This window comes from Cynara cardunculus (genome assembly GCF_001531365.2).
Source record: "Cynara cardunculus var. scolymus isolate 2C chromosome LG 11, CcrdV1, whole genome shotgun sequence".
NCBI classification, from domain to species: Eukaryota; Viridiplantae; Streptophyta; class Magnoliopsida; order Asterales; family Asteraceae; genus Cynara; species Cynara cardunculus.
Window position 1 is genome coordinate 7,312,258 of NC_037538.1, and position 12,103 is coordinate 7,324,360.

The following is a 12,103-nucleotide window of genomic DNA, read 5'->3' on the forward strand; positions in this document are numbered from 1 at the left end:
TGTATATATTTTGGGTATCATAATTGTGTATTTTGGATATCACATGGTATTCGTTGGAGGCCGAAGGTAGGAGAGAGAGATGAGAGATAAAAAATTTAAAATACCTAAAATGCCATTTAATTATAATTTTAAGTTAAATTACCAAAAATATTGGTTTCCTAATTTATTCAGTGAATTGTAGTTGAGATTAAATTTCGCAGTTATTACAAACTAATAAGTTATTCCTTAAATTGATCCCTATATATATATTATCATTTTGTATTTTAATTGATATTTTTATGAAGTATTTTTAAGAAATTAGAAAATATATGAATACTTAATTAAAATGATGGATGGATTCTTTCGGATCAAATAACAAATCAAATACTTAATTAATATTTTTTATAAATAAAATAATAAAAAGGGGTAGTATGGTCTTTTCGATAAATATTGCCCTTACTCGTAATTTTCCCCTTTCTATAAATAACACCCCGTCTCCTGGTTATTCATCAATCAGACCCGGGCGATTTCTAGGGTTTATCAAATAATTCAAAATCACACATTTATAAAGATATATGTATGAATGACTGAACGAAATCCATCTCTCTGAGATCTTCAACATCGCTAATTTCATTGCGCAATTGTCAAATTCCAGTGGAAATTTGGAGAATTCACTTCCAATTTCAAATTCCACGAAGCAAACGGTACGCAACAACATCCAATTTTATATTGTATATTAGCGATTCATTTACATTACTAGGGTTCCTATTCTTTCAAGTTCTCGATCTTGAAGGAGTTCATTTTTGCTATTGAGAAACCCTTAATGATACGAGGGTTTGAATATGAACAATGGAGGTAGAGTAGAGGACAATGAGTTCGATGAAAAGAAAGTTCGGGTAGCTTCGGATGAATTCGGTAGAGCTATATCCAAAGTGGCGGTGGCTCAGATATGTGAGCGTATTGGATTTCAAAGTTTCAATGATACTGCGTTAGAGGCTCTTGCCGGTGTTGCTATCAGGTACGTGAGGGATTTAGGGAAAATTGCAAAATTTTACGCTAATGTGGCTAATAGGACCGAATGCAATGTGTTCGACGTAATTCAAGGATTGGAGGATTTAGGTTCTTCAACTGGGTTTCCGGGTGGGTCAGAGATCTGTACTAGTTTGGTAGGGTCGGGTGTTATGAAGGAGATCATGGAATATGTTGAAGTGATTGAGGAGGTTCCTTTTGCTCAGCCTGTACCTAGCTTTCCGATTGTTAGAGATAGGAAAAGGACACCGAGTTTCATGCAAATGGGCGAGACACCAGGGTTCAAGCATGTACCCGAGTGGTTGCCTGCATTTCCAGATCCCCATACTTATATTCATTCACCTGTCTGGAATGAGCGGACATCGGATCCGAGGTCGGATAAAGTTGAGCTTGCTAGACAGAGGAGGAAAGCGGAAAACTCTTTGTTAAGCTTACAAAAGCGTTTGTTGTCTAGTGGTTCAGCTGTACCATCGACCTCTGAAGTTGCTACTGGGAGTAAAAAAAGCAGGTTTCTCGCAGAAAGTGAGAACCCGTCTCTTGCTTCTGGTCTACATAGAGAGGAGGGAGATGGGAGTTCATTTGTTTTGCCAACTAAAGATGTGAATGAGCCCCATATGGAGAACCATGTTTCTATATTGGAGATGTTTGCACCTGTCATAGAAGCGTTGAATGGTAGTGTTTCTGAGTCGGGTGAGAATGGAGAAAGAGAACTTCCAGACAAGAGGCCTGCAGTTCGTTTGAACTTCAATAATGGTAGGAAAATGATTGGTGATTCATTGGATTTGCGACTATGGAATAGGGGTACCGGAAGAATTTCATCATGGTTTGGACGTGATGATATGATGGATGACAAGAAGAGGAGAGCTGAATACATTCTCAGACAATCTATGGAAAACCCACTGGACCTTCCTCAGTTGTAGATGATTTTACTCAATTGCTCCTGATGACACACATACTATCTAACTTTTTCAGAAAGTAAGAATCAATGCTGAAAATTAGATCCATGTAGGTGCTCAGTGTGAATCTTTATAGTAGTTCCTCATAGTTCCATCCTTCAAAATTCCTCCAAGTTTTTATAATGTTTGATATAAAAATTGTAGCTTCATCATGCAAAGAAATCATTTCAACAAGTGAACAAGTTATTTCTTTTGAGGTTTAGGTTGGAAGGCAAATGTATGTGATTATCTGATTGTCTTCTTTTCTTTTGTTATTCTTGTGAAGTATGATCATGAGTTCTTTGTGGAAACTTGCACCATTCAATAAATTTTGATTTTCCTGTATGTGGAAACTTCGTATACCCATGTCTAATTGGAAACTTGGCCTTTTGATGTAGAATTTAAGATGGTACTTCATCTGTTCACATGATTCACATGCTGACACTATACTAAGAGTGGCTATTGTTACGTTCAGACCTGAAATCTTTTAGATGGCTGCTTAATATGCATACAATGAATTCATGTTGATGCTGCTGAAGCTAACAATAGTTGATACTTGCTTTCAAAGTGGGCTGAGAGTTAATTATGCATTTGCAGTAACAAGATGTCTATTTGGAGTTTAGGTTGTGCCATTGCTTGACTGACCATCATATTGAGTAATAATTTCAAAGAACCATCATTCTGCATTCCAATTTTCTATTAAGTGAGAACAGTTGCCTAGATTGGCTTCTAAGTTCTAAAAAGATCCCAATTTTGCATTCTCATTTCTTCTTGTTATCTTTTTTGTATGAAGTAATAGGTGTATGGATTGATTTCAAGTGATCTGGACTGGATGATTGATATATCCTAAGTTAGGGTTTGGTCATAGTAATGGTGACTTTCTATCTGGAATCACATGCTTTCTTAAAGGCAGCCATTTCTTTTGCTCTTTTTTACACAGTTGATATCTATATGTGAAACTTGCATTGGAGATGCTATTGATATCCCCCTATGTGTTTGTGGCTGTGTGATATGTGTAATTGATGCATAATGACATTCTGGTGTACACACACACACACACATATATATATAATGTGTGTGTGTAGAACAGATGGACTGAAACTGCTAGATCAGAAGGCCTGGTGCAAATTTGACACACCTACTTTGGTTTGAGGGAATGATTTTAAGGAATTTGGATTTTGTAAAAGGATTTGGATTTGGAAGGATTTGAAATATTCAGTGTGTTTGACTTGTAGGATTTAGAATGGAATAGAGTTCCTTTGTTTATAAGAAAATTATAAAAATAATTCAATTATTTTTTTATTAATTGATTATTACAAAACAAATGTTGTTAACATAATTTGAACCATTATTAGATATAAATCCTACGAAATCCCATGAAAATACCAACCATGTGGGATTTCAAAATCCTATGTTTGTGGGATTTTAATAAAATCTCGGAATTTCAAATTTAAGAAATCCTTCAAACCAACCGAAATGGAATTCAATTTTAAATTCCTCCAAATCCAATCCGATCTTACAAATCAAACTAAAAATAGAAGTATCTCATATGGGTTTGTTGAAACTTAACCATGGGATCTTTTCCAAGGGGTTGGGGTTGGGGTTGGTCTATTAGTTCATGCTTGGAACCTGTACCACACTGTAGGCCATTTTCAATATTAGAAATGTTATCAACTCTTAAAAGGGTCATGTTTATTGGTCAGAAAGTCTAAGAGTTTGTCTATGAAACAGTTTCGGGTTCAGGGAAATATGTTTTACATAAACCTCTTGGATTAGTCGGGTCGAAGATGCTGGTTCTTGGATCGTATGCAGGTCTTTTGGGAGCCTCACAGTAGCCCCCATACATGGGTTGTGTTGAAAGCAAGATGAGTTTACGTTGGATTTTTTTTAGCATACTCCCTCGTTCATGTATATAAAAGACATTCAAGCTCGATTGATACCATTGTAAGGTGTGCCGTGGCGTTAGACTCGTCTCCAGCGTTACGATAAGGCCCGTAGTGTTTGTGTAAGGCGTGCCTCACGCCATGGCCTCTTGAGTCTCGCCGTGGCGTGCGCTTTTTACAAAGACGTGACTTTTAAGGTTAACATTTTAAAGCATTACGTGTATCACTACGTCAAGATTTTTAAAATCCATCCATTCATATCGTCACAAAATAAAGTATTTAACTCCAACATATGCCGACTGCTAGACTCAAAAACAATCTACTATCAAGAAAGCAATGAATATCAAATACCAAAAAGGGAGAATTCAAAATCTTTTCAAATATCAAACAAAAAACCAATTTAGATTGATAAATAGTCTACTTAAATCCAACATGGGTACTTCTAAGATCCCATGGAATGGATACTACACAACTACAAATGATGGCTGCTCCTTTCAGTTGAGCTTCAAATCAGTTTCTGTAGGGAACGCCTTTCCACGATGGTTGAAGATCATGAAGTTCATATTCGAAGGTAGGGATACAACCCTGCATACCAACAACTTACAAAAATTACAACTTTGCTGCTTCAGACGATACCGAATCAAAGTGAAATCCTATATCAGAAGCTAGTTTCTAAGTTAAGAATTATATAAGCATCATAAATGGTTTGGAAGTGCAGGAACAAAGACAATGGAAGAGTATATTCCATCTTTAAGCAACTTAAATTACTTCCAAGTTGAATGAAACTTGCAAATTTTGTTGATGCAAATTCAGTTTGAGTCTAGCACAGGTGTGAAAGGAGAAAATTCTATGCTCCTTGTTCTTAAAACACAATATTCTCCGACTTACTTTTCATGTTAGAGATCCAGTTTACAGTCGATTGGAAGTGTATCAAGGTCATAATGTGCAAAAGGTAACATAATAGAGTACAAATCTGGCTATATGTGACTACGTGGATGATTGGATATTTTTTAATTATCATTTTCAAAGCAATCAGAATTCTATGTGCGCTACCCCTCGTCCAGTTGGTATGCAAGGATGCTTCTTGTTATTTTTTTGCACATTTATGTGTGCCAGTAAGCTAACTTATGAAGGTTATTTTTGAAAAGATTAGGTTGAAAATTCATAAAAGTCACTTCAAACTTCTTAAACAACGTATTATGATCTGAAATATTTCAGGGGAAGGGGATGCTTAAATGGTCCCATCACTTTGAAAAAACAGCATAGTTGGCAAATCTTGAATATGCTCATTTCAGTCTGAACTAGCTGGATCAACTTTGGACATTACACCATCTCCATTGACTCCTTGAGTGTGTTCAAAGCACTTGCAGCTATTTGGAGGTCAAGACTATGCACTCTCTAATACACCTCAGAAAACGATTTCCTTAGTTTCATAGCTCATAAAAGAATTCACATACTTTAATGAAAACAACAATGGCATGCCTTTATCCACACCATTTAGGGTAGATTAAAAGACAAGACACAGGTGAAACTAAAGAGATTCGAGCTAATCAAGTCATAGAATAGTATCCTTTCAGGCTTCCATTGGCCTCCTATTAAAAATCAATTCCAAAGATATATCCAAATCTCAATTAACTACTCCTCCCATGTTAGTTTTGGTCTTCCACTATGGCTATAAACTTCTTTCTCTACACACAGGTCCCCCTCGACACAGGTGCATCCTAGGATCTACATCGAAGATGACAAAACCATCTCAAGTGGTGTTGCATCGAGTTCTCTTGAAGGAGCCACTCCAACATTCTCCCGAATATTCTTGTTTATATTCTTAGCCATATTGTATTCTTTTTTCAAGTATATAATATTTATACGGCAAATACTCACGCACACTCCTCATCTTTGGTGAGGTTTGAACCCTTGACCTCCTGTGAGGCTGGGTTGTATGGGTAACCCAGATATCGCTAGGACAAACATCCTTTGGGTTCTAGCGATATTTATTATCAGCACTCGACGCATCCAACTAAAATTTCATATTTCTTCTACACCATCTTGTGTGCCTGTCTCCTAGTGTCAATTTCTCTTTATCAGCACATAACAGACCTCCCTGCATCCATAAAGAGCTGCAGAATTTCAAGGTCAGTAGTCAGTTAAGACATGTACTATTTGGCCCAACTTCTTCCACCATGCTCGTATCCAAAGACCAACACCATCATCAGTTTCTCAATCCTCTCAAAATATCAACCCTAACTACTGTATGATATGATATCTTTGGTCCAACCATGCTCACCACGTCATACTACATTGTACTGAAGCTACTAAAGCTGAACTAATTTAGTGCAAGATATCATTGGTCCAACCATGTTCACCACATCATAATCCTTTGCACTGAATCAAGAGTACCCACTGCTCTAGTTGTCGTCTAGTCTAATTGATTAGCATACATCATCAGCGAAGAGCATAAAATATGGAGTCTCTCCCTCTCTGTCCCTTAGAGATAAATCCACAACTTAAAAAAGGCTTAACGTTGACACTTTGCACAATCCTACATATGTAGGTATAGAGTGCATAAATGCACGTAAGACACATGGATAGGTAAAAATGAGTATGTTGAATCTCGTGCAGAGGTAAAATATGGAAGCTGAAATGTTGTATTACACTTTTAAGCAGAGTGAATGCACTTTTACCAAAATACTATGAGAAACTGCACTTGAATTCTGAGTGGGTATAAAATAACTTGTCTACCTCCTCACTTTTATGTAATGCTCTTTTCTTTCAGGTCAACCTACAATTCTTCTTTTCTTAATACTATTGTTAGGGAAACTGCACCCATCGTTCAGATGTAACTCAAACTATGTCACCTTCACCAGTCATGGTATGAGGCGTGATGATTGACTATTCACCAAGACTAAAACATAGTTTTAGTGTAGTGCTATTTACATCACTCATAGTATGAGGCGTGATGATTAACTATTCACCAAGACTAAAACATAGTTTTAATCTAGTGCTATTTTACATCACCAACCAGATCTACAGAACTGTGTCAACTGTGGAAAGTTGAAACAAGATCGGGACATTTATTTTGGTTTATAAGAAAAATCGTGTGTATTGTGGGATGATTGGCAATCGTAAATGTGCAAACAATGTGATGGTGTTAGATGGCTGGTGATATGGGTGATGTTACAGGTATCAGACTGGGCATGACTAATGATGTAAAAGTGGCTATTATGAGTAGTGTTGTGTTCGTAATGGTGGGTCATGGATCATGGTAGAGGTTTGTGACTTTGTGGTGTGTTAGCAACAGTAGCAGCCACCACAAGCATTGTCATCGATGTAGGTAGGTGGACGTAGATATCAAAATTAATTAATAACGACCGAGTACTACGTCAAGAAACTAAAATAATTGAATTTACTTAGTTGTTTCTGTCTGTGTGTAAAACCCCCATAAATTGGTAGTGTTCAAAAAGCGTTGGAAGAGAGTGCGAAGGAGAAAAGATAAAAGAGTTTAATCATCTTCTTCACGATGGAGTCTGTGGGTGTTCTCCTATCCAATACAAGGCAGTAAACGAGGGGTTCCTTTGTCTCCTTCTTTGTTTATTTCTTTTTTTCCATTTTCATTTCTTTTCTTCATTGACGCTAAAACCTTCTTCTTTTAAGATGCCCTGCAAATTTCCTAAAAGGACTCTAAGTAGTTATTTCCCAAGTCAGTCATATTTGGTTACAATGTGAAATCATGAGGGTACACATGTGCTAACTATGCCAACATATCACGAGCATATGCCATTAAGCCAAAACTATGGAAGTCACTACCATTTTCCGGTCATCATTTTGCAAGTGGTATTTCAAAAATGTATTTAGTCATTATTCAGAAAACATAGCCTTATACCATGAGTAACCATAATGCGGCAAATTTCTGAATAGAACTAGACTATTAGTTGTGGATAAATGCCTCCTGCAATTTGGGTCCTAACTCCTAATCCTTGGTCAATAGAGAACAGGAGGGAAAGTGAGTGAGAGAGAGAGACCAGGAAAACAGATTGTCACTTGAGTTGTTTCAACTCAATGGATGCTCCCAAACTTATTAAACAAGTAGTAAGATGGTAGACAATAACATTTTATTTATCCTCATTCTTCATACAAGGAGCATTTTATCAAAGTGATTAGAAGATGAAAATATAAATGATAAAGAAAAAATGGGATGGTCTGAGAAAATTTAAACAAGTTACTTGAATGCCGCTCGTACATTGTTATAGGAAATTACATGCTTTCATTTATAACAAGTAACACTATCATATTCACAGCCTACTCTGGAACAATATAGTCACATAGGTATTGGTTCTCTAATGAATTCAAAGACTCAACTGACAAAAAAATAAGAAAGTGATGGGATTATACCATTATGGTGAACTTTTGAGTTTTTCTATCAACAACTAGAGCATGTATATCGAAGGCTTCAACCATTCATTGGTTATACTTGCAAGATGCAATTGAAAGACGTATCACACAAATGATAATCAAATTAAAACTACCAAGTAAATCCTGATGTGGAATAGTTCTCACATTATAGAGAAGAAAACTAGAACGATTTCCCATATCATAAGTCTCAAGTAAAATACATGGTCATAAAAACTTTCTAACAAATATAGTATAAATGCCATTAGATTGTAAAATTAGATATCATTACTGAAAGTAGGTTTTTTGCTTATCAAGGGTTCGAGTCCCTCCCTTTATGTGCCTCCATCTAATTTATTAATCTTGTTAACCACTATAGATCAAATACCAATGAATACGACTATTTCATCTGTTAGGATTTGTTAAATAAAGGGTAGACAAGGGATGACAAATCCGCTCTCGGTCTATGATACCTAAATGGAAAAAATTAGGTTCATTTACTACTCTGAAAGAGACATAAATCTTCCAGTTAAATTGACCAAAGCCTTCAAGAATGAATGATGACCAAATGAGTGAAGATACTATGAGTAAATTTTAGTTAAAACATTGCCACAAATCAGCAAAGGGTAAAGCAAATTCAAGCATAATTACAGATGCTTCATTGTGAGGCATATAGAAGTTGAATCAAAGTAGCTAGAGAATTCTGTAAATTACTCAGCAGTAGTTTGAGAATTCACAAGTGTGGAGCGATACAATACTATTTTTACATGCTTCTAAACAGAGTCCAATCTTCATCTAACATGCTCCAAAAATGTCATAAATTGAAGCTGCTTATATTGCTAGTGAAAACCTTGACCGTGTATATGCTAGTCATAGATGGTTGCAAGTAGCTGTGACTGAATTTTGATTTCATGCAACTTATGTGCCTCAGACTTCAATAACTTGCATTATTTCTCGATTTCATTGACCACAAGAAATGGCAAAGATATAGAAGACCAATTTACACAAAAACAGACAAGGTGTTTCATACAAGATTTCTGTGTAATAACCAAGAACCTACGATTGAGACATTTCAATTTCCTTATACCTATTATATTGCAAACTCACATTTGTAATTGCCAAGAAGAAATCTAATCAACATAAAACAGCATATGAGTTGGTTGTCCGGTTTTTCTTTATTTCAAAAGTTCCAATTAGAACCAAATATACTCCTAAATTCGTTCAGAAATAAGATTATACCTAAATCTGAAGAACCAAAGTTCACCAAGGTTAAAATCAAACACCATTGTTATATATAAATACCTATTCTCATCTGAATCTGGGAGGATCGAACGAAAATTCCCTGGCACGGTTAATCCGGCAAACAGACTCAAAATCAATACTAATGTCAACTCAACTAGCACCTGCACATTAAACCCAAAACGATAATAGAAAAAATTAGACTCGTAAATACCCTAAAACATATACATTTATAAATCACAGAGAAAGAGATTTATTACTTCAAAAGGAGGTCCGGAGAACTCATCCTCAGTGATCTTGAGCAAAGCCCTATCTAATTACAGAACAAACATGTTAGTTTCTGATTGATTACAATTATAACTAAAAGCATGGAAGGAAAACATAGAGTTACATTGAATAGTAGAATAAGCAGCGTGTGAGAGCATGAGAACTGCGATGACGCCGACGACAAAGCTCATACTCGTTGTCATGGTTGACGCGATCGCCGGCGATGGCTTCTATTGGAAATTGGATTTGGGGTTTACTCTCGAATGAAGGTAGTCTTTACTCTTTAGATTGAGCAGAAAATTGGATTCGGATACTAACAAGAATGAATTCCAAAAATAGTCCCTAAAGTTTTAGTTAGATGCCATTTTTGGTTCATTGAGTAACGACAAACGCTTCTTTGGATCCTTGGATTATCATTTAACTACAAATTTGGTTCATCTATTCATTTTTTTTTTTAAATTGGTCCTTAATAATTTCTATGCTCTTCCCTAAAGTTTAAATTTTCCAAATTATGATCCACTTTTATTCTCTATCATCGCGTATCAACTAGGGGTGTCAGTTTTGTACCACAACAAACCAACCAATTCTTATACCAACTGTATCAATTTAATTGGTACCAATTCTGTTAGCATCAATCTAACTGGTTGCTGGTATAGTACCAACTATTTAAACTTGGTTGTATCATGGTATTAGAAGTTGTGTACCATGGTAATACCATATCATACCGACTTATTTTTTAACAATTTATTAATTAAAGTTTAGTATAATACAACATGTTTTAATTTTAAATGTTCTTATTTTCAATTTTGCTAAATTATGATATGGATGGATAGATAAACTTGAATGAATTTATCTGTTCAACCCTAACAAATTTAGTAACTCGTTCAGACCTCCACATTCCATCGTTGTTTCTCAACGGTCGTTTGTATTAGATTATTAATGAACAACTGTATTATATGAAAATCATTTGAATGTTTGTATATATAGTGATAAGTGGTACAACACATATCAACATGTTATTTGGATAATCAATGGTATTAATGCATCTAAATATAGTTGGTAGAGATGAAAATGGAAATACATTTGTAACTTCAATTTTTAGTTGGTACAAAACCGTACCAATATGTATTAACCAAAAAAAGTTGGTACCAAATATAGTTGGTTGATACATGGTATAAAATTTTGCGTACCAATTATAATTGGTTGGTACATGGTATTTAGAAAATAAACATAGTACCGTACTATGTTCACCCCTAATATCAATCACCCACCCCTACATAGTCACACACATATGGAGAGAGACACACAATCATTTGTTAACCAGATAAATAGTATTAATTGTACAAATTCATGAGTCGATCATTTTTTTTCATCAACAGTTATGATTAAATAAGTTTTTATAAAATGAGTAAAAAGAAAGAAATTAAATTGAATTAAATGGAGAGTAATTTGTTTTAATTTTTAAAAGATAATCATGTTTTATGATGTTTAGTATGATGTTTGTCTTAATTATTGGAAAATAATCATATTTTATATAGTGTTTGTTTAAAGCTCATATGTTGTTTCATCTTGAACTCTGATTGTTCCGATTTTTACCAAAGTTCGCAGATGAAACCAGAAAGTTCATAGGTGTAACAATGATTTTTGTTTAAAGTTCATAATATTGTTTCGTATATGAACATTGATTGTTCCAAAAAAAATTATCAAAGTTTAGAGGTGAAACCAGAAAGAAAATGGATTAATTAAGGAAGTTTAAACAATATTAATGAGATAATTAAGAAAAGGCATGGCTCTAAATAACTCGTTATGGCAGGTTACGGTGTCAAAGCTTGGATTCGCCGCCATGTTAACTCCCATGGCTCCGCTCTAAAACTTGACTTGCACTGTAATGCGTTATGGCGCGTTACAACACGTTATGGCATGTTACGACGCCTTATTTTGTAAGGTGTGGAACTACTTAAACATATCATTTGAGCGACAAATGATAGTTATGTATGAGATCTATGACTTAAATAACCATAAAAAGGAAACTTAAAACTAAAATATTAAGTAGGTAAATGTTTACTCACATTCCTGTATATGAAAAGTCAAACATGAATTCTTTGAAAATTGAAAAAAAGTAGTGAGTAGAAAATTTAAGAGATTTAATCTCAATAACACTCTTCGTACCATTTTCTATAAGCTATATATATTTGGTATCAATTTTTTTTCTTATGAAAACCGCACTCATTTGTGTAAACCGTACAAACCATCTCATACGTATATTTCATTGTTTAATCTTATGAAATTTTTTCATGAAATTGTTTAATCTTGTGAAATTGTTTCATATAATACTTTTTTGATGAATTTGTTTCATATATGGTTGTGAAATTGTTTCATATAATA

At 34.8% G+C, this 12,103-nt stretch overlaps 2 protein-coding genes across 3 annotated transcripts; one reads left to right on the top strand and one right to left on the bottom strand.

The window, feature by feature from the left end:
* The first annotated feature begins 509 nt into the window (after window positions 1–509).
* LOC112521501 (transcription initiation factor TFIID subunit 8) lies at window positions 510–2,138 on the top strand. The gene has a single exon (XM_025130400.1). It carries the CDS (start codon window positions 822–824, stop codon window positions 1,926–1,928), a length of 1,107 nt encoding a protein of 368 aa, XP_024986168.1. The 5' UTR covers window positions 510–821; the 3' UTR covers window positions 1,929–2,138.
* Window positions 2,139–4,069: 1,931 nt separating this feature from the next.
* LOC112522130 (membrane magnesium transporter) lies at window positions 4,070–10,004 on the bottom strand. Of its 2 annotated transcripts, none has more exons than XM_025131210.1 (4): window positions 9,843–10,004; window positions 9,712–9,764; window positions 9,515–9,615; window positions 4,070–4,411 (listed from the first exon to the last, which is right to left on the bottom strand). In XM_025131210.1, exons 1-4 carry the CDS (start codon window positions 9,919–9,921, stop codon window positions 4,321–4,323), a joined length of 324 nt encoding a protein of 107 aa, XP_024986978.1. In that variant the 5' UTR covers window positions 9,922–10,004; the 3' UTR covers window positions 4,070–4,320. The 2 variants fall into 2 exon arrangements, with proteins under 2 accessions (XP_024986978.1, XP_024986979.1); XM_025131211.1 differs by having other exon boundaries at window positions 4,070–4,425.
* Window positions 10,005–12,103: the final 2,099 nt, after the last annotated feature.

Coding starts and splice junctions, on each gene's coding strand:
- LOC112521501 (XM_025130400.1), top strand. CDS start 822: ATGAACAATGGAGGTAGAGTAGAGGACAATGAGTTCGATGAAAAGAAA.
- LOC112522130 (XM_025131210.1), bottom strand. CDS start 9,921: ATGACAACGAGTATGAGCTTTGTCGTCGGCGTCATCGCAGTTCTCATG. Junction 9,616..9,711: donor TCTCCGGACCTCCTTTTGAA/GTAATAAATCTC, acceptor TTTAATGTGCAG/GTGCTAGTTGAGTTGACATT. Junction 4,412..9,514: donor CCAGATTCAGATGAGAATAG/GTATTTATATAT, acceptor GTTGGTATGCAG/GGTTGTATCCCTACCTTCGA.